At 51.1% G+C, this 22806-nt stretch overlaps 1 protein-coding gene across 19 annotated transcripts in view; it reads right to left on the bottom strand.

Moving 5' to 3' along the window:
- ANKS1A (ankyrin repeat and sterile alpha motif domain containing 1A) overlaps positions 1-22806 on the bottom strand; it is a 105900-nt gene that overhangs the window by 18529 nt on the left and 64565 nt on the right. For 18 of the 19 annotated variants that reach the window (XM_027445034.3, XM_072028565.1, XM_072028566.1 and 15 more), the window contains 2 exons: positions 19876-19942; positions 9707-9813 (listed from right to left, as the gene is read on the bottom strand). In XM_027445034.3, coding sequence (XP_027300835.3) covers positions 9707-9813; positions 19876-19942 — 174 coding nt within the window. Of the gene's footprint in view, positions 1-9706; positions 9911-19875; positions 19943-22806 lie in introns of those variants that run through there. The other variant, XM_027445036.3, reaches the window with a different exon arrangement.

Raw genomic sequence — 22806 nt, 5'->3', positions numbered from 1 at the left:
CCAGAGCTCTCCTTTTGCTCATGCTGGGGTGCGGGGGTGTCTGAGCACCCCGTCCATCCCACACCTCACCATTTTCTCCTTCAGGGCACAGGCGACAGCTCCTCACTTCCATCAGGAACACCTCTCGACACTGCCCGCCCTGCAGCAGGGATGTGTTCAGGGGCTGCTCCCAGAGCACTTGTGCTGGCATTAATCCAGATTTTGGTACAGCACCCCACGCATACAATAATTGTTGGAAGTGTTTTGTTCCTAGAACAGCTGGGGTGATCCCTGAAACAACCCCCTAAGAAGCAAAGGCTGTGCTTTTTTTTTTGCAGCAGGCACAGGAGCACAACGCATCCCTTAACTTCCCTCTGTGCATCAGTTTGGCCCAGGAAACATTCCTGCCCTCGGTCTGGGCGTCACGTTATCATCCCCAAATCTGTGCTTTAGGTTCCTTGGGGCTGAGCAGGGCTCCCTCCACAGAGAGGGGCAGATGCCCAGGACCACAAGGGGCACCTCCAAACCCTGTCCCTGCTCTCTGCGTGGCCCCAAAGGAGAGCAGAGATCTTCCAGTGACCTAACTCTTGTCTGGACGGAAACCCAGCTTTTAGAGCAAGGCTCCGCTTTAGTCACGCTTCGCATCCTACACTGTAATTAAACAGCCTGCGAGGCTCCAGGTTTCTCATCAAAGGAGAAAAGCACAGTCGGAGGTCGCACTGTACGAAGGCAACGTCCCCTCCTGCCAGTTAGGTGACCCCAAAGCCGAGCGTGCCAAAAGCGGAGCCGTCGAAATCTGCCAGCACTGCTGCTCCAGCAGGGCGCTCCGCAGGCACTTAACTACCCAATTTTCAGATGCTGCTTCTTGCACAGAGCCTGGCTCGGGTCCATTCTCTCTTTCCAGCTAAGGAAGGGCCCAAGGCAAAGAAAGTTTCGTATAGGACGCGGAGCCTTATCCAGCCAGCAATGCAGTTTAATGAATCCCGCCTGTCTCACTAGGCTCACGCTCATACAAGTGCTGCCGCTGTTACTAAACCATGTATTAAAGACAGGCGGCGGACTGCAGGGAAGAACTGAGACCAGAATGTGTTTGCTATTAAAAGCAACAGATGCAAAACCCAAACACAGCTTTTCCAGACTACAAAGGCTTCTGCAAACATCTATAGCAGAGTGCCTTCAGCTGGATGAGCCAAAGCATCCATTTTTTCTTAGATTAATGCACACAAAGCTCTTTTTTCTCCCCCTTCTCAGTAAATTCAAGACAATTTGCATCTTGTCAAGGATTTTGCTGTCACTGCTCTTGCTTTACTTTTGGCAACCAAGAGCCTGGATGCTGGAGATGGAGCCGCATCCAGCTCACCACAGAGCCAGCGCGAACAGGGATAACGCAGCAAGTCCCAAGGCACAGAGGCTGCGCCTCCCTTCACCCCCACACCACTCGCCAAGCCCTCCTTTTGAGGCAGAAAAAAAACCATAAAGACAAAGAAGGATTCTGCACACTTCTATAAAGCCACCAGCCTTCAGAGCCCGGCAGCCTTGGGCAGCACCCCGAGGGAAAGGGAAGGCAGTGAATTTAGGAAGATGAGCTACAGCGAGGGCATTCCTGCGAGCTGACAAAGCCACCAAAGCAGCCAGCAACAAACTCTGTCCCCAAATCCGTTAGCAGCTAAAGGCTGAGGGTCTTGGTTCCCTGGGGGGCTGGAATTTGCACGTTTGGCCTCGCACCATACCCCCATTCAAACCCATCGGAGCTCTGCGGTGCTGGGCAGAGCCTGGCTGGGAGCTTGGACGTGCTGGGGCTCCACGGACCCATGCTTGGTCCAATAAATCTTGTTCAGCATGGCAGGAGCAGCTAATGCTGTGCTGATGGACTAATTCACTACCTTGTCCTAAAAACAAGCTTGCTTTCCGTCTGTGCATGTGCACGATCTGTTCTTTGGGGCTTCTCACCCCCTTTCACAACCCCAAAAACCTAAAACCTCCCAGGGTGGATCCAGCCTCGAGCGGAGGCCCCACTGAGCACCTACAGCACCACGAGCCAGCCCTGGGTGCTCAGCCCCTCTGACAAACCCGCTCCAGCGGCTGTTGACCCCAAAACTGGGACCTACCCACCCCAATTTCATGGAGCAACAGCAGCCCTTGGCCACAATAATTTATATTTGTAGCTGGCCTCATGGTTTTGTGCCTTCCCTTAGTGGTAGCTGCAGTTCAAGGTAGTTCAATGGAAACTAGGGGAAAAGAAATATTTGTTTTGCCAAGGCCCTGACAATGAAGGCCCAGCTCTTCACATAGCATTGATTGTGGAAAGGGCTCCTATACAAAAGCCTACAATAAATCCTAGATTAGCACACAGCCACTTCATTTTTGCTTAATTTTTTTCCCCCCATGCACACTGGCAGCGTGACAATGGCAACGGAGGGAATCGGTCACGGTTGTCAAGTTCAGGCAATTTTATTGAGAGCAAAAAAAATTAACTGCTACTTTAATGGCTTTTTTAATGTTTATTGGGCCTGGAGCTACTAATGAATCAAATGTAAGTATTCTCTAAATTGCCAGTTCTGGTCCACCCACTTCAAAACCCACTCTGAGCTCGCTGCTCTCCGCGAAGTTGCTTTCATGGTGCGCGGTGCTCAGTGCTGTGCTGCCCTCGGTCCCCAGCCCCCAAAAAGTCCCCAAAGTGCTCCCTCAGAGCCTGGCTTCTGCATCCCACAGGTCAGGTGAGGCTGAACACGCTCACACAGTCCCCATCCAAAGATAACCCAAAAAAGCAAACCGTCCTAGACAAAGCACAGCCCTCGTGAGCCACCCAAGCAGCGCCTGACGCACTGGAGAGCTGTCAAAAAAATCCTTTCGCTGCATGAATTGGTCCCCGCTCAGACGCTTGGCAGGAGCTCTTACACCAGGGTCCAATTCCGCTCTTACGGGGTGCTCATCCAGGGCATCGAAATCAGTCTGGGGACCGAGGAAGAAATCCGTTTCCAGTATCCTGGCAGCAGTGATAAACAGGAGACAATACCATGTAATGTGGCTTATGAGCTCCCTAAGTCATAAAAATAAATGAAAGCCATTTCGGCAATAAATCTGCCAGCCGGCATGAACCAGGCCGCCGAGATCCTCCGATCGGATTCACCATTGTTAAGGGTGGATGGCCGGCACGTCCAGGTGGCAGCTGCCCCTCGCTCCCCAGTGGCTCAGCCCGCACCAACGTGCAGGATGGGTCACCAAACGCCACCGTGGGGCAGAGAGAGTCACGCGGCACAGCCTTTAGGAAGAGCAAGCCCAGCTCCAGCAGCTCGAGACCTCCTGCCCGCTCTGCTCCCCGGACAGCTGGAGGTTGCTTCAGCTTGAAACCAAGGCCAGATGCCCAGGCGTGAGCCGCACACGGATCTACCTGCGTCTGTCTGAAGGAATTCCCCAAGGGCTGCGAGCGTGCCACGTTCTCCCTCTATCTCACCACGTGCAGCAGCTGTGAAACCTTGTCTGTGGGATCTCTGAGAGGTCGCTGGTCTGAAGAGGTCACCACTTGGTGCAAAACACGACTGGAACACGGCAGTTAAGTTCTGCCCTAGATGACTACTTGAAAATGGCAAAATGAAAACTGGTTTCAAATGAAAACGATTCTCAGAGCACGCTGAAAGCCCGGCGGCACCTGGGGGGCAGCGCCTGAAAGCCAGGAGGGGCAGTCGGGAAGGGGAAGGTGCAGAGCAGAGCTCCCACTCACTGCTCGTGGGAGATGCCCGTGCTGCAGCAGCATGTGGCAGGTGAAAGCAACGTGCAGCCAGCACCCGAGCACGGGGAGTTGCAGGGCAAAGGAGATCCAGCCCCGTGCACATCGTGTCCCTTGGCGGCTGGAGGGCTGGCATCAGAGCTGGCCTGGCACACGCTCAGAGCTGTGTTTCAGCCCTGCTCTGCTCACACATTAAGCCAAAGCCTCGGCTCTACGTTATTATTATTTTTCTTAACTGCTTGCATACAAAAGGAGGGAGAGGGGGAAGGCTATTCTGCACTGAAGACCACTGCAGGCTAATCTAACATGGCACTGAATTGCATTTAATCTAATTAACGTCACTACTCTAAATTATTTGCGGATACCCCGTTCTCCCAATCCTGTCATAATTCTACCACTTCTCCCCAATTATGAAAAAAAGAAAACCCTCAAGGAGCCCAGGGCACTACACGAGGAGAACAGATTTCCGTTTCTGATGCTGTCTGATTGAATCAGCATTAGCTGCTTTCCACGCACTCCGTAGGAACACAGGCTTGAACAATAAAAAAATAAAAAAGCCATAATAAATAGGTTATGTTCTCTTTCACCTGCTCATTTGCGAATCGAAATATCTTTGGACTGAATGAGAAGTTCAGGCACAGAATAATCACCGAACAGCGCATGTGAGGTTTGCCCTTCTCAGACACCAGGAGCCGTCCCAGGCAGCACCGGGCAGTCAGCCCTCCAAGGGAAGGGCAAAACCTCAGCAAGCATCCCGGACAAATATATGGGCTGTAACAGATCACACACCACTAATGTACAGGTACAGGCAATGGCACTCTCTTCTCCGTTTTGGTGTCAGGGTTCCCCTGTGAACTGCTGCAATCCCTTGCCACCACCGTCTCCATCCTTCCTCTCCCCAGCGCGCAGCACAGCCCAGCCTGGCCTCTCTCCCCAGCTCGTCCCGTGTTTGCCATGGGGCACTGGGATGCACTCTGCATCTCACAGCCCCAAACTGGTTTCCCCGACCTCCTGAAGTGAGAGCACCTCCTGCAAAGGCAGTGATGACCACAGGGGACGCAGCGGGACCGAGCTCTGGCAGCAGGACCCCTCTCGGTTCCTACTCTGACATTTTTCCTACTCTTACAGCTCCCTGGGTTCATTACCAGCCAAGGACAATTAAATTGATTTATAGTGCTTTTTTTTTCCTGAATGACACTGCTCACTCACTGCTACGGCTTTGTGAGCTGACCTTTTCTTTTCCTCCTCCGGTGGAGGATGAGGCAATGGGTCTCCTGAAACGCCGTGCAGACACCAGGGCTGCATTCCTCCACGTGGGAGGTAGCAGCGCTGGCCTCTCTTGGGTGGTGGGGTATTCTTGGTTCATTAGGGCTGTTAGCATTTGGCATGCACTTCTGCTGAGGATTTGGGTCTACTTGCAGAGCTGTATTTTGCTAAGGCCAGGACAGCGCAGCCACTGCCAGTAATCCTCAGCGAGCAGCTTCAATTCGGCGATGTTTACCCATCGCACAAATAAACCTTTCCCCTCTAATGACAGAACTCCAGCGAGCTGCAGAGCAGAGGAGGAGGATTTGAAGCACCATCTCCATTTTCTCTTTAAATCCCCAGCTGGCTGCACAGGCTGCTCTTCGAATTAAAGCCCCCCATGAAGAGCAGAAGTTTGGTGTCACAGTCCGATCGCCCCGAGCCAGCACTGCTGACGGTGAAGGTCACAGCGTGGCAGTGGAGAGGACGAGCAAAGAAGCTGCTCCCAGGGACTGCAGGGTTCAAGCTGGAGAGAGACAGCCAGAAGAGCAGGGAAAGGCCCTTTCCTAGCATTGCCCAGAAGCAGCACGCAAAGCAACTTAAAGGGAATAGGAGAAGCTCTCCAGAAGCAGCAGCGGGGCTCAGTACAGATACCACTATTTGGAAAGAGAACTCGGTCTTTTAGGAAATGAAGCTACTTCAGCCCATCTTTTATAGCCCCTTTACAGCCTCACACACCATCTGAAATAAATGTAGCTTTTCTCCCCAGAAACACATACATTTGCAAGTGAATTTTAACATCCCGTCAGATTGATGTTTAAATAACCCCGCTGCCTCGTGTCAGCAATATCCATTCCTGACTGGAGTCAATACCTGATCAGGATTATTTACTCTGAACCAGTCATAAACGGGAAAGTTTCTGCGTTTGACGGAAACCAGTCAGCATCCCTGAGATACTCTTGTGTGCCACAGCAAACACTGCAGCACTTTGTTTTGTTTTGCAGCTCTAACAAGAATTTTGCATCATGGAAATACTGATCAAGAAACTCTGTCTAAAGAGCTGGAACAAAGCAAGGCACCAGCGAGGCCAGCGCTGCAAGCTCAGCCCGTCTGCTGCTTCCCAGCTCAGCTCCAGCTCCTAAAACACCCACAACTGCATCCAGGCAGGACGATACTCCTTGAATTTGTGCATTAACACGCATGGTTCCTTGCTTGCCCTTCCCTGATAACCGCTTTGTAAGCCCTCAGCAGTGTCTGCAAGTTGCAGAAGTGAGAATGTTCCTGACAGGCACAGCCTGACACCGCTCAGAGCTAACTGGTACTGCAAGTCACTCGGGTGTTTGTCCTGAATTCCCCCCCAGAAAGAAAGAGCACTGGCAGAGACACACACAGGAGAAGGGCCAGTCCTGACGGCACTCATCGCTTTTCCCAAAGGGCAACAGAAAGGAGAGGTTTGCTGCTGGTGGCAGCGCTGCTCCCATAAAGGCAGCCGGTGGCAGGGGGTCCTGCTGGAGCCTGAGGCCGCCCAGCTGCAGGCTGCTAAAACTTGTCCCTGCTGCAGCTCTGGAGTTCCCCAGAGCAGAGAAACCTCTGCTCAGCATTCACCGCCCGCACCGGCTATCTGCTAAAACACACTTCTCCTTTCCCTTTTTATTGGAAAACCCGTAAAACGTTCATGGCTCGCATTACAGTTTACATCCCCAACCCTGCCTTTTTGGCATAAACCATGGAAGCTGCAGGTCTCCCAAGTCTCCTTGTGCCGGCGGTGCTCCCTGGTAAGGACGCAGGCAGCAGGATCGCTGCCTCCCTTCTGCCCATCGCTGCTGGCTGCGTGTCCGCAGAGCAGAGGGAGCCAGCCACATATCAACTAATAACGAGTCCGGGTTTCCAAAACTAACAGCATTATTATTCTTGGAAACAACGGATATTTCTGCCTTACAGCTGATTAAGAAGCTTAATACATTTACTGGGAACTTTTCAAAATCACTTTACCGTGCGGTGCGTTCGTGAATCATTTCTCTTGTGTCGGGGGGGAAAGGCTTTTGTTACACAGGGTGTGAATTAACACGAGAGCCAAGTGAAAATACAAAGGGAACTTGGAATTCCTGAAACCAGAACTGCCTAAAGAAGGGGCTAGAAGAGCACTGAAAAACCAAAAGGCCAAACCTCTGTACCCTCTGAGTTCTGTCTCTTACCACCTTTGCACTACAACACTGTAAAAACCCATTTTTTACTTTTTTTTAAATAAAGCAACAGCAGCAAACACCATGGCGCCAACCAACGCTGGATCTCCCCCAGTCCCCCTGCAGGATGTGCTCTTTGTTAGACCAATCTCTTAACCCCCTCACCTGTACATACTGCGGGCTGAGAATTCCTCATAAATGGATCAGACTAAGGAGCTTTTCGAGGAGGCTCTGTATTTGACAGCATGCAGCTAACATTTTGTTCTTGCAATGCTTTTTTTTTTTTTTTTTTTGTCTCCCCAACATCCCAGCTCCTTGTTTGCTCCCAAAGAGGCCACCCCTGGATGCAGGCAGCACAGGGAGCATCCTCAGCAGGCTGAAAAAAACCCCACAGCACTATAATGAGGGCATAATGTGACATGAAATCTTAGACGGGAAACAAGTGTTTCTGTACAAAAAGACTCCAACTTCTTAATTTTTGCTACTACAACTTAATTAGCCTCACAGCCCATCTGGCGGCTTGCAAACCATCACCCAGCATTCGCTGGGCTTGGAAATAGTCAACATGGTCCTGGTAAGGACTGAGCCTTCCACAGGAACTGTTTTAAGCCCAGGACGATAATGCTGCTTAGTTTGAAATATTAGTGACCAAAAGGAGGAGTTAATACATAAATTATTGCACCAAAAAGGAAAGGAACAGGCAACCAGACACGGCAGGAACCCAGCACCGATGCCCTTTCAGTACTCACTGCTGCAGCCAGCTTCAGTGTCTACAACAATTTTAATAATTCATCTAAGAACATCATCACCAGTGTTAAAAACAAACGAACTCGGTTCCCACTTGGACATGTCTGAAGGTTTTACTCCCACAGCGTCAGCAGCTGAAGGGAAGTAACAGCATGGAGGAGATTTTTACGAATTAGACTTTCAGACCGGGCTGCCTGTATTAGCCTGAAGTTCCTAAGGCTCAGATAAAAGGATTTAAAAGCCAGATTTGACATGGGTGCCAGAGTCAACTCCCCAGTAAAAAAGGATAAACAGCAAAGAAGAAATCAGCCAGGGTTTGCAGGAAATCTTTGTTAAATTATTTGACCTTTTAAAATTGAGGGAATGAGTGAGGAGAGAGCGTCCCACTGCCTGGATTTCCTTACAAACGAGAAAATTCTGCACGAGGCGTTCAGCAGCTAGGCAGCTACTCACTGCACAGAACCACAGTCAATGCAAATCCCTGCTTCTGAGCTTCTGGCTCCTGCTTCTCCGGGGCCAAATGGAAAGTTGAGTCCCTTTGTTGTTAAGCTTCTGTACCGGGACATCTATCGTAGCGCTGGAGGTGCCGTATCTGCTGCCTGCTGGAAGAGGCAGCCCAGCAGCCCACCGACACCACAAAGGTCAGCCCCACAAAGGCAGAGGACCCTAAGCAGGGACCTGGGCGTGAGGGTGGAGGCAGAAGCCCGTGAGAAAGCCGTCACTTGTCACCAGCAGCTCCCCTGCTGAAGGTGCCTGACCTAGACAAAGGAGAAGCCGCTTGCCACGGAGGCCAGGACGTGGGGCTGGGTACTCACAGGGGCACAGCTGCCAGCGTTCAGCCTCCAGGGCTGGGTGGAGATCCCGTGATGCTTACAGGAACGTTTGTCCTGTTGGTCAGGTTATTTTTTTAAGAGTGTAATTGCATCCTGCCTACATGTACCCAACCGAGACTGTTCCCGAGTGCCCTTCCCTGCCCATCCAGCCGTGCCCCATTTGGTCTCTCTTTTCGCCAGCTGCCTCCCACCGACCTCCACCACCACACGATGGGTGCTGCTTTTAACCTGGGAGAGCAGGAGGCTCCCCGCAGACATGGAACAGTCACATTCACTCACTGGGGTGTTTTCGGAGCCCTTTTTGCCTGGCTCACAACACGGAGTGGCATCCCCCTCTATGTCACCTCTCCGCACCACCCTCAGCACCAAGGAGCCCACACACAAGGGCATTTCTTTAAACTGCACAAAAAGCACCCCCCCACACACCCCAATTTGTCTTTGCAGCTTATCATCCCATGCAAATTCTGATTTCTGCACCGTGCCACCAAGTTCCTATGCACTAAAGCCCTCAATATTAAACATTAGGGTGCTGCCATCATTAGGTTTCAGAGCCAACAGTGTCAACACGATCAGGTTCAGCTCATTAACACCCTGCCCGCGTGCTTAGAGTAAGGATACTTCCAACAAGGTCTACCACCTCCTCGATAGTCCAGAGCACAGACGGCTCAGTGACTTTTTCAACACATTAATGAATTACAGGTGCCGTATCTTGAATAAATTGGATCGTAAAGATTTAGGCGGTGGAGTAAATGAAATTTTATAGCAAAATGACAGTGAAAAACTGTAACAACTGTAACTGAATCAAATGGGAAGATGAATGAACCAACACAACCCTCGTTTCCTCCTTTTGTCTAACTTCCTATGCACCCTCCAGACCATTCTGCTGGGCTGCAGAACCCAGATCTGCTCTGCAATGGACACAGGGGTCCCGCAACAAGTCGGGGTCCAGCTGAGGTGTTTGTTAGAGCCCAAAGGTCCCCCCAGCAACTTACCAGGAAGCGGACATCATCAAAGCCGTTCAAAAGCAGCTTACTCTCATATTGCTGCAGGCCGATGGACTCCAGCCACTCCCCGACACTCTGCTCCAGCATCCGCGAACCTGACGAGAGAGGAATCGGCAGACGCTTGAAAAGGGAAAAACCATTAAGGCGGTAGCAGCGGCACTCTGAGGAAGACAGATGGCATTGCCACATCATAGTCATTACCATAAAGAAACTCAAAAAATTATGCTCAGAGTACAATAAATCAGCTGGCAGACAATTCCGCTGGTGTGCACAGAGCATGGACAACAAGCTTCCAGCGCCTCCACGGGCTCCGGGTTTAATTTGTATCCCAGTTAGCGCTCAGAAAACGCAACACCTTGCCCCAGCAAACTGTTTAAGAAGCGCTCCCGGGACCATGGCATCACATGCACTGCTCGCAGGGCTCGGGCGAGTTTCTTGCCAGGCAAACACACGAAGCCCAACCCCACGGGGACGCTGATCCAGTGCTTGGCTCATCGGAAGGGGGCGGGAGGAGGGCAGCAAACTTTCCCCCAAGGCATTCGCAGCCAGCTGCAGGTGCGAGGGAACGGAGTGGAGCTGCTCAGAGCCGCGCAGCGCCGTGCAGGTCCGCTCGTCCATGCGACTCCGGATGCACAACGCTGCCCAGCGGGCCAGCAGGGAGGGCCAAGCGCGCTGGAGGCACAAAGCAGCTAGAGAAAAAGTACATCTTCATGCAGCTGAGACACAGAACAGACACGACGGACTTTGAGAAAAGCAGCAGAAGCCAGGCTAGAGCAGCTGTCCACAGGAAGACATGCAAGACAAAGAAAGCACACAAACTGCAGCAGAAGATAAGAAGGGCTTATACTTTTTTTCCCCAAGCAGTCCTGAAAGAGGCAAACCATGGTAAGGGCTTTTTCTCTCCGTTACTGCGTTACGAGGAGCAGAGGGGCGAGCGACCCTGAGCATGAGTCTGAGAGTCCTGGCACTGCCATGTCACCCCCTATCCGACACGGGGCATTTCATTCAGCACGTGGCTCGGACCATGCTGGCTGGCTGCATCAGAGAGCCTAACTACAGCGCTGAGCTGGCTGACAGCAAGAGAGACAGAGGAACCAGAATGGGTTTTACACAATGCATTCAGTCCTGCCAGGTGCTTGGTGCACGCTTGCATTTGCCCTTCCTTCATTTTCTTCAGCTAAGTGCAGCTGCTGCATCCCAGCCCCTGACTCAAACAGGCAGCAGCTCTGGAGAATGAGGCATTTTAGTTCCTTGCTTCCAAAGCACGTCAAAACAAAACGAGACCAAACGCAAGCACACCCTCTCCTCTTCCTGCAGCAGCTCAAGTCAGAGACATGCCCCGGCACCTCCTCTCAGCCTCTGGTAAATGAGATTCTTCCCAACACCCTACAGAAGCTGTGCAGACAAGCTCTCCTTCCCTCGCCCCTGGGAAGGGAGTCCAGGGACTTGTTCCTCTCCTCTAGAGGAGCTCGAGATATGACAGGAAAAGTTCAGAGATCTCCTTTTCATCAGGGCATTTGCTATGCAAGACAGGCTGAAATTTTCAGGCTGCTTAGCACATCTGTGTTTCAAGGGTATATGCAAATAAAAAGATGATCAAGAGAAAAACAAGTTTGCTTTCTTTGAACCTTTAGGTCACCTGAAGCTGTTTGGCACCTTCCAAGCCATCCTTCCACCCCCACCCACTGCAATGGCTGCACAACGCAGAGCTCACGGTCTCGTCTGGAAATTCTTGGGGAAAGGGATCCTGCTGCTCTGGTCCTCAGGAGTGCTCCTCTGCCAGGCGAGCCGCGCTTGGCGAGTTCGGGAGAGCCGGCCGGTCTTCCTAGCGCACGCTGCAGCGCGAGCAACGCAGAGATCACAAAAGCTTTCCGTCTCCCTCCCCTCAAGCAGCCTGTGCAGAAGGGCAGCATCTAAACCTGGAATTTATGCAACAAGCTCCAGCTCGCCCGGGGTCTCCATCCTTTCCTCCCGTCAATCCTCTGTGGTCCGCGAGCAGCCAGGCAGCCGCGTCCCTTCCCCGGCAATCACACGTCCTTGCAGCGAGCCGCAGCGTCAGGCTTTGTCTGAAGGCAGCGAGCTCCACGCTTGCCGTTCCACTCTCAGTCCTGTCTCCTGCTCTCGCATTGCCTGTCCCTCCCTTCTCTTCATCCTCTTACCCCTCCCAGCTCTTCCATCCACTGCACGAGCAGCGAGCAGCCTTCGCAGCAGAAGCTGCAGGAGAGGGGAGGGAGACAGCAGCTTTATAACTCTCTAGTGGAAATTACTGACTTCTCAATATTTACTCAATGATGGACTGCACGGCTCGGGTTTTCAAAAAAAAAAATGATGTTACAGGTCTGCTTTGACAGTTCAAAGTGATTTGTGGCTGGCTCAGAATTAATTTACTGAGAGAGAGGTGAGGAAACTGCTTGCTGCCTACTACAGCATTTCTGGAAGCAGTTGGGGTATTGGCAGGGGGAATGAAACCGCAGCAGTTCCTTCCTCTGAGCTCCTGAATTTGCTTTTAAAAAATTATTTACTCTACTCAGCCTTTTGTACACTCATAAATGTATTTCTGCTTTTAAAGGGGAAAACCTACAGTGACACCAAGTGCAGGTTTTCTGGTTAAAAACCACTTAAAATCACGGCAAAATGAACAGGGGTATTTGGAAGGGGAACTGAAGGGTTAATATTAAAAAGAAAAAGAAGAGAACAGATGCCCAAAACATCCCAGACTGAAATAGAAAAGTCCAAGATATTTACATGTTATGAGGATGACACAGGAGCAAATGAATGCCAGTCACTGTGCCGCCCAGCAAGAGCTGCGCCCTAGCTTCTGATTAAATAAACTCCTAATTCTCAGCCAGATCAGCTCCATCCTTCTCCCTGTGCTCCAAATTTTAGGAATCCTACCTTTAGAAGGTCTCGGGGCAGCGGGCAGCTGACAGAGTGTAGTTAGAAATAATTACAGTATTTAAAATTTGCAGAAAAAGCGAGCCAAGCAATTCAGTTCCTCTTGCAAGGTTTTTCAGGTAACAAAGAAAAGAGAAAAGGGACAGGGCCACCTCGGCCCTGTTACCGTTACAGTAACAACCCTTAATGCCATGTTCAAGCCTGTCTGCAGGAAGGAATAAGCACAGCACACCTGACAGCCAGCATCACCCTGTTTGCTCTTGGAAGCTGAGAGCAGCTCAGCACAACCTGGCGTGGCCTGAAGACACACGACTGAGCTTTACTAGAAAGAAAAAAACTGCATGTCTAAGCAAGCGTTGATGAAAGCATGGTCCGTACACAAAGAAAGCATGCAAAAGCAGCAAATCAGGCATTTGTTGCCACAGCTGGGGCTGATCATCAGGTGGAAGTCCTTAAACCCACAGAGGGGGGGCTGTAAGCTCAGGCAGTGCATTAGGCAAGATGGATGGGCCAGGAGAATGTAGTCATTAACGCCATCAGATGCAAGAAATAGAGCCAGCACCTAACTTTACTGGAACTAAAATCAATTAACCAAATGCAGATTGCTAACAAATTTCTCCCTCTTTAGCCCAGCAGAACACCAGGCACGTTTCTCACATCTCAAGTCAATGGCAGAGTTAACTCACCGGGCCCCAAACGCATTTGCTGTCCAGCGCAGCGTGCCTCCTGCCTGCATCAGCCTGATTTACCGAGCACAGCCCATTCATCTCCTCAGTTTTGGGGAGAGAAATGCCACCTGACAAATTGCTGTAAAGCAGCAAGCAAGGCACAGGTTTCTTTATTTCCGAGCTAGCAGCGAGACGAGAAGCTGCAGGGCAGTGGGGCTGAGCTGTGCTCCCCTGCCCCTCCGACCCACGTCTGGAAGGGAGGGCTGATCAGAAGTAGGTTGCTGGAGATAAATGTGTGTGTGACAGCAAACCAGGCCTGCACAGACAGACTGAATACAAACATCTATTCCCAAACAAAAAAAAAAAAAAAAAAAACAACTTCAAGGCAAGGCCCAGATGGGATCCAGCATCCTTTAAGATGCTCATCCCAAAGAGCACGCACCAGCACAGGTCTGTGACAGACCCCTTTTCTTCTCACCTCTGCCACCCCACCCTCAGGATTCAGCCAGAGAAATCCACCTGAAAGATCGCTTTACGAGCTCTACCAGGAAATCAGAGGCTGACCCCGTTGGCCGAGTGCATTGGGTTTACGTGGCAAGGTTTTGGTGGGAGGCCGCAGGGGTGGCCTCTGTGAGACAAGGCCAGAAGCTGCCCTGTGTCAGACAGGATCGGTACCGGGCAGTGCCAGCTGGCTCGAGAAGGGACCTGCTGAGCCAAGGTGTGCAGCTGGTTCTACCTCAGAGAATATTTAAGAAAGGGGGAGAAAAAAACGCTGTGCAGCAGCAGCTGGGAAAAAGGCGAGAGAGCCAGCCCTGCAGCCCCCCGGTTGGTGAAGGAGGCCAGGAGGTGCTCCAGGCACGCAGCAGCAGTTCCCCCACAGTCCATGGAGAGGCCCCTGGTGGAGCAGGCTGTCCCCCTGCACCCATGGGTCCCACAAGGAGCAGATCTCTACACTGCAGCCCCCCCATGGATGGAGGAGCCCCCGGTGGAGTAGGCGGATGTGGCCTGGAGGAGGCTGCGGCCCATGGAGAGCCCCCACAGGAGCAGGCCCCGGGCCAGAGCTGCACCCTATGGAGAGGAGCCCACGTGGAGCAGGGGGTCTGGGGGGAGCTGCCGCCCGTGGGGGTCCTGTGCTGGAGCAGTTTGCTCCTAGGGGATGGATGGACCCTGTGGTACAGAGCCGTGTGCTTGAAGAGCTGCTGCCTGTGGGAGGCTCCCACAGGATGGGTTTGGGGAGGAGCAGACCCAGCACAGGCCTCAGTCCCCTGCAGCATGTAGGGGAAGGAGGTGCTTGGTGGGTGGAGGAGGACCCTAGTTTGCCTTAATATATTGCCAATTGGTAATTAACTAAATCTCCCTTACACTGAGCCTGCTTAGGCCATGATGGTAATTGGTGAGAGATCTCCCTTCCTTATCCCAACCCATGAGCTTTTATTTCCTCACGTTTTTCTGTCCCTGTTCTGTTGAGGAGAGGGGATGAGAGCAGTGCACTAAGAAACAGGTTCCAGCTCCAAACTTCACAAAGATGCCACGCTGCTACTTGCCATCCCAGCATCCAAGGGCCGCAGAAGTTTCATGTGTTCATCTCTAACCCCACAATAGCAAGACAGAGGTTTTGTCATGCTGGTTTACAGAGGAAGGACCGCTGCTACAGAAGTCAGCTATTTGCCCCAAACTGCAAGGGACGTCTGGGGCACAGGAGGGGCCTGGCCTTGTTCCAAGAGGACCCTAAGGGTCCCCACTTTCCCTACAGCCAAGCCAGTTGCATGCAGTAACAGCCTGTATAGATGGACTCCAAGCACACTGAGCTCCTCAGCAGCTGCCACACAAGGACTTTAACCTCTACAGGCAAATTAGCGACCCCAGGCACAAAACTAGAGTTGGGAGCCCCAATACCTTCAAAGCCCACCCAGAGTTGGGGATGAGAGCATGTTTGGCAAGTTCCCTGCCTGTTTGTGATGTGATCTGAACCATTCAAACAGCCCTACCAAACTCCTGAGCAGCAAAAGCCAAACTGCTAAAAACTACACATCAGGGTGCCCGCAGCCCTTTGGAGGATGCACTTTGTCCTCAAGCGAGGGGCTGGCAAAGCATTTTCCATGTTCCAGCTGACCACGTTTGTAAATAAGGAGAAAAAAGAGAAGCTGGGAACATGGACAGCAGCTGGACTGTGTCCAGGGAGCCCACCCCAAGTGGAAGGCAGCACAGGCAGCAGGAAAACACGCTGCTCGTGGCTCTGCCTGCTTCCAGAGACAGGTGTCCATTTTGCTGAAAACTCCCTGCACAACAGCAGCTTTTGCAGAAGTGCAAGCTCCTCCTCTCCCCTCCATGTCAGACCTCTTCCCTAATGATATCGATCAATCACACGCGCTGCTACAGCTACAGCCCGGCTCGGGGAGGGGAGGGCCTGTCAGAAAGCAGGATGCGAAAGGGCTGCCATTGGATTAGACCAAAAAACACACGCTGCTTTGCATCCCCCAGCAAAGCCCTTTGGCCCTAGGAAACACAAGCCCTAATCAGTACATGGTATGTAGGGCAGGCACAGGTTAACCCCCCGGTGGGAACTGGCAGGGGGTTCCTCCTCACCAAAGCAAGAGCCCCAGTGACAAATGGATGTGAGATAAGCTTTATTATGGCAGGCAGGAGCCATGCGCAGATGTGTATTAGCATCTCATCAACTGGAGACGCTGCCCACTCGGAGCAGTTTGGAGGTGAAGGATTTAAAAGGACAGAATTATTTAAAAGGACAGAGATCCTCGCAGTGGCAGCCCTCCAGCATCCTCCATCACACCACAGTAAAGACAAACAAGCTCCTGAGGTCTGCTTTTGTCCTGGCTCCTGATTAAAGGCAGAGGAGGGAATTCACGCTTCAAGCAGGGGAGGAAGCACCTCTGTCGCAAGCAGCCTTGTCTAGTGAATATCAGTACCTACAGCTGTGCTTGGGAAAAGCCTGGCATCACCCACATTTAGGAGTGTGGCAGATCAACCACATCCAAAGGGCTCGGCCACCGCGCCACCCGTGCAGACCTGCAACTGGCAACCCCAGGTCCTGCTCCCTGCACAGCTGCTGCCCCACCAGGAGTGATGGGGGACAAAGATCCCCCAGAGAGGCCCCAAAGGACATCAGGAGAAGGCTGTGTCCCCAGATGGGCAGGATGCTTCCCGGCTGTTTTATGGTGGCACCGGGCCAGTGGCCCAGAGGACAGGTTTGCCACAGCCAAACTGCTCTCGCCACCAGAAAGCATTTCCTCCGATAGCATTTCCAAGACATTTAGATTTTCTGAAACCCTTGAGCAGTACATGATATTTAGTCACCTTCAGTCCCCAGACAGCAGGGTTCACCAGTATCCATTTAATCAAGCTCTGTACCCCGCGTCTCCCTACAAACAGCCTCGTTTCCAAAGGCTCAATTAAAGCCAAGCAATTAGCTCCTCCTTTGAAGGCCAGGACTCGGCTCCATCCAGAGACAACTCACCCGCAGCTCTGCCTGCAGCAGCAGAACGGGCAGGTTTGTTAACAAACTGCTGGTTTCCGGACTGAAGCTGCATCTCGGGAAGAGAAGAATTTCAATAAGCCTCCCGAGCAGCTCGGTAATGCAGAAGCGTGGAGACAGGCGGCTGGGGAAGAGGCAGGCTGGTTCCCTGGTCTGTGCAGGGGATGCAGACACTTCTAGGGACACGTGCACTGATATCAAAGCCTCCTTCCTCTCTTAGTTTCACCTCCCCTTCACGTGCACTTTCCTCAAAAGAAGGAATAAAAAAAATAGTACAGAAAAAGGTTTGGGATGCTTTCTGTGAAAGGTGGTAAAACTGCAAAGGGATCTTGTTTGATCCTGCGAGCAGAGCCAAGACGTGCAATTAGGTCACCGTAGGAGCAGCAGCAGAAGGTACTTTAACAGACTGGGATCTGACTGCTGCTCTGGGCTGGATGCTGAACACAGACTTTGCACAGGCGGCTTTATTCCCCGTACCCCAGCCTCTTCTACTTAAAACACTTTCATTTTCATAAATGTTGTAACCCAGGATCATCTCCCGCCGCTCTGATGCTGCATTGCGGAGACAAGAGTTATAACAGTTGCAAGCATGGCTGGAGGACATTGCTCTGTTGTTTGAGGAAAATCAATGCACTAAATGACACCAGGATTCCTCCTTCACCTTGCCTTATGGAAATTTGAAGAAGCAAAGACAAAATGCACAGCTAAATCATCGCAATACAATTAATAAAACTACTTACTTCAAGGTCATGGAAGCACATGGGTGAAATATACAGGGAAAAAATGTGATGAGTTTTATCTGATGTGAAACCATGATAGAGCGTCTATCTAGAGTTTTACTGGTGAAAAATTTATAAATGTTAAAAGTATTCTGGAAATCCACTATTTATGGGTTGCAGAAAAACAGGGGCTTTGCTGGAGAAATCTCTGCAACGCTCCCGCTGCTCTGTCCTGTTTGGGAGAGGCTGGGTGGCAGGGGCTGCTCTTTGCACCTCATCCGGCAGCAGCCAAACTAAAACCTGGCACTCCACAAGCTCCAGTTGAGAAAACATGCACAAGAACACACAAATTTGAAGAATAAAAAAAGGCTTGTCTCAATGATAAGGCTGCAGAGACAAAATAGGGGTAGGGGCAGTCTGGCCAGAGCTGGAAACTGACCCCAAAGGCCAGGTTAATGCCAATTAAAGGCTGGTTTTGCTTCCCTCTGTGCTGACTTAAGACCATAAGACATTCAGGAGACTGCAATCAGGCTATTTTTTCATCTCCTAATCCAACACACAAAATTGTGCCACGGAACTGTACAGATGACAGGCCTCATAAGGGCTAATTTTAGTCCTCCCCTGGAGCAGATCTCCCAGGCTGGAGCACCCGTGTCCTCTCCCTGGCCCTCCACGGGAGGCAGGGCGAGCACTGGGGGGCCCCAGCAGGACCCCACACCTCACACAGGCTTTCTGCTCCAGCACTCTGGTCCCCCAGAAACATTCCCTAAGTGGGTGATGCTGCTGAAAAGCCAGGAGACCCACAGCTCATGGCCAAACACCACGTCACACTGCTGACAGAGGGGGCTATGGATTTAAAAGCCACCTGGGGGAGAAGAAAACCACCCAAGAGGCACTAAAAGCTTGAGACCAAAGCATGAAGTGAGACAACCCAAAGGCAAGGGATGCCTCCTCGCCCTGCCCAGAGCACACCAATGTCACCTCCAAGCCTGTACGTCCCCACCAGCCGCTGTCTTAGCCAGGGAAAATGGCCCCGAGCGGGCTGGCAGAGCAGCTTTACCTCCAACCATGCCCAGGAGCAAACACAACCTGGCCCGGTGAGTTCCCCTGGATATAGTGGGTGTTGGAAGATGAAACGCTCCTTTCCTTTTCATTTGGCCTGAACAGGGTAGGAACATCCTGAAGAAAGGGAAGACAACCCCTCCACCTGGGATGTGGTTTGGGACACTAAGGACAACCCACACTGCAGATCCGAGACACTGAAATACCCTAAATGCTGCTGTAGATCTTGTATCAGAGAGGCTATACATTTTTCAAATCTAAATACAAAATCCCCATCCCAGCCTCCCAGGACTGAAAGGATTTAATGAACAAAACACGGGAGTGTGGAGAGCTATGAGGAGGTTCTGCTCGTATCCGAAGGGACAGATCCAGACTTATGTAACCAAAAGAGGCAGAGAAAAGAGCATCTTGCTGCTGCATTATGCATTTGAAACAAAAGCGAGATTGTTGTGGGGATTGTGAGACCAGCCAGAAGACAAACACGCAGCAGCTCTGTTTCAGACTGACTGCTTACAGAACGTTTTGTTGTTACCCACCAGAGAAGAACAAAAAACTTGAGACAAACAGATTTTAAAAGGCAGGAGAGGAATGGAAGCAATTGGTCCGACTTTCTTAGGGGCTATGTTGAGAACAACGGCAATTGTAGGAGCTCAGAGATCAGCAGAGCTTTCTATCCCTAGGACACTGTCTGGAGTCCTTACACCACCTTTCAGATAAGCTACAAAATAATTTTTTTCCCACGTGCAGGAAAACCTGAACTTCATCTTCCTCCTCCACACCCAGCAAACACCAGTGGTGAAGCGTGAAGTATCAGAGCACCCTGGTTATTGGTTATTAAGCTCCATGATTCTCAGCAATAACCTTGGTTTAGAGTTATTCAAAGATGCAAAAGCACCGCCTCAAAATGCATTGTACCCTAAGCAGTAATACCAAGCCCCAAATTTTAAACAGCCACTTCCAACAAAAAACGGGACCCCCTGCACACACACATGCAGACACAGGGGAGAATTAACAGAGAGCAGGTGAGCAGGGCACCCTTCCCCATCAGGCAGGGGGTGCCAGCAGTAATGCTCCTCACCCAGCCCAAAAGCCAGCCAGGTAGGAAGGACAGCCATGGTATAAAAAATTAATCTACCCAGGGGAGCATCGAATTCAGCTTGCCGGTAGCGGTGTTGAATGTTATACTGGGAAAGAGAGATCTGCTCCTCTGTGCCAGACCCTTCCTTTCCCTTCTGGGTGCTAAAGGAAGAGCCAACCCCTGGGGGGGCTAAGTGCAGCGACACACACAGACACAGACACACATGAGCTGGGTTACGCTACCTGAGATCCTCTGCTGCTCCTGGGAGAAGTCAATGCCTTCGCCGATGGAGCTCATGATTTTCTCAATCTGCAAATAAAACAAGCACGTGCTGCATTACTGACAGAGCCGCAGGAAAAGGTAAAGGGAGCCCCGGGATTTCACTGCCACGGGACAGATCCAGGGAAGGACGTTAAGGTACCTCTGACCCAGAAAGGGTGCCCTTAACACCTTGCCTGGAAAAGTCTCCTTATGGGTGGATGACTCAGGAGGGATGGAGAGAGGCTGGGACCCTGCTGAGCCTTCCCTCTAACAGCCTGAAAATAATCAGCTCCACGAAACCCATCCCTCGGAGCACAACCTTAGGGAGAAGGAAGGGATCCCCAAATTGCCCAGCACCCTGCAGGAACATGCAGCCCCTCCTTCCCCAGCAGCCAAGCCGGAGAGACGCAGGTCGCTAACACCCTCACAGCGTGCAGGGTGAGCCTGGCTTCACCTCAGCCTCCGTTTTCTTGTTTGGTTTTAAAAGCACTGCACTCCCCAAACCTCTGCGTGTGCATCGCTGAGAGCAGAGGTGCTCAGAAAGAGCTTGAAAATAAATTAAGGATGCAAAAGCACCGTGGGGGCAAACGCCTCAACTGCCCAGGAGAGGGAGCTAAAGACAGTCCCATGCCCTGATCTGAGCAGTTCACAGTCACTCAGGGCAGATGTCACGCAATTACGAAATGGTACAAACTTTATTTCCTGAGATGCTGCCTTTTCAAGTCCACTTTGGAGCTGGATATAAATGATCGCTTTTGCAACAACAAAAAACCTTAAATTTGTAACTTTTACAAAGCTACAAGAGTAATCCTTAAGTAACAAGAGAAACTTGGAAGAACAACTGAGCAGAGTTTGTAAACTGAGATTTTGTAATGTAGTGCTGCAGAGGGAAAACGGATGGTGACAATTACTAGATTAACTCTGTTAAGATGGAAGAGCTGATAAATTACAGCTCAGTAAGTCAATTTAGGGATTTCAATAGTTTAAGGCATCCTACAATTAAAGTCTACTATTTTCCAGCCAGCAATGAGACCCTCAAGAGGCTCAGCTCTGCTTGCTTACCCCAGTCTTCAATCTATAACCAAACAGGAGGAAAAAAAAAAAAAAGCCTCCAGTGGGATTCCCAAATAAAAACCTGCCAAGAAAACATTCCTGCGAGACACTTGAGAGTGGCTGCTGCTGAATGCAAAGCCAATGCACAGACTGGCAACAGAGGGGGGGAAAAAAACAGCAAATGAACTCTTACACAGCTTTTTCTCCCTCCCTGGTCTTTTAAGGACAGGCTGGGGGAAGAAATCCAAGTTTTCCTGGACCTCGTCCCCCAGTCTGTACAAGCCTGGGACCTGGGCGTGCTGCTTCTCTTGGTGCAGCTGCACAAACTCCCCAAAGCACCCAGCCGGTGAGCAGAGCTCCTGGAAACGCTGCGAGGAGCTGGGGGCCTGACTTCCAGTCAAAATCAATCGGAGCTCGAGGCTGAACTCCATTAAGGTTAGGGATTTTTTTGGTGAAAGAAAAAGCAGCCAGCTTTCAGACTCCTGCCAAGTCAGATCTCCAGTCAAGTCCTTCTCATTTGCGGGCAGCAGAGGCAGTTGGCTGTAACGTTTGGTTTCACCGGGGAGAAGGCATTCGCGCCGTCCATGCAAGAGTCATTAAAGGACACGGTACCCTGCCCCTGGAAAAGCACGAGGGCAAACACTTCTGCTGGGCTTAAAATACAGTTAACGCCAGTTTACTGCGAGCTTTGAAGACCAGCCTGAAAGAAATAAATCAGAATTTGAACACGTAGGGAAGTGAGGCACGCTCGAGAATGATAAAAGCAGGGTTTTGAAGTCGCTGGATGTGCAGCTCCTGCTGTCAGCACAGAGCAGACGTGGGTTTTGCTCTTCTGCCCCCAAACACAGCCAGAACTTGAATGTGACCTTTGCTAAAACTGCCCGAGCAGTGCCAGGCTCTCTCCCCATCAGGGGGCTGGTCCTGGACAAAGGGCAGGAGCCGTCACACCCTGGCAGAAGGGTTAACGGAGCCACCAACAGAGCAGCAGGATGAGCCATCGGATCCCTTATTTCATAGGAGGGTAAAAATGACAACGGAGATTCGATGTGAGAGCCGGGAACATGAAGGCTTTTACTTACACGAGCCGAGTCATTCAGAGCTTTTATCAAAAATTGCAAGCTGTTTGTACAAGAAATGGGATTTTAAGCTCGAGTTTAAAAGGATGCACTAAAAAGAATGAGGCCAAGGCAAAAATACCCCGATCTCAAGTGGACAAAAGCAGCTCCTAAATGACAAGCATAAAATCAAACACGGGCAGGGTGGCTCATTTTGTAACTGCTCACATCACTAGCCCTTTCTGCAGATAAAAATTACACGGCTAGTCATCGTGTCATCTGATCTCGCTATTTAGACTCCATGTGGCTGAATAAGGAAGCCCCAGAAATACAGCTTTGAGAACTGCAAGGAAAAAAAAAACACTTGTTTTTCAGCTAACCTAAGGCTCTTGCGTAAATCAGCAACTCTGCAGTATCAACAACAGAAGTGTGGGGTCAGCTAAACTGGAACCGGTTAGGGAGGGGGAAAAAAAATAATTTCAAATCTGCCCTGGGATGTGGAGTTTTTCTCCTACCACAATTAAGCTTTTTAACTCTTTTCATCCTTTGGAGGCATTTGTGGCAGTCACCTTCACTCCACCAGCCCCGCTCCTCTCCACGAGCTCAGCTTTACAGAACTTTTCCATTTCTCTTTGGGATGCAGCCTGAACAAAGCACGAGGGCTGCAGCAGCTTCTGCTCAACAGACAGTAGCAGGTAACGGAAAATTGTTAGCTGCCTCGTGCTTCTCTGCAAAGGTTATGGACTGAAACCCAGAGGTAACCCAAGTCTCTCAAGGCACATTTGTTGCCAGCCACCGTTTCAG

This window comes from Anas platyrhynchos, chromosome 27 (genome assembly GCF_047663525.1).
Source record: "Anas platyrhynchos isolate ZD024472 breed Pekin duck chromosome 27, IASCAAS_PekinDuck_T2T, whole genome shotgun sequence".
In the NCBI taxonomy this organism is placed as follows: Eukaryota; Metazoa; Chordata; class Aves; order Anseriformes; family Anatidae; genus Anas; species Anas platyrhynchos.
This window is presented reverse-complemented; position numbering and strand designations above follow the sequence as displayed.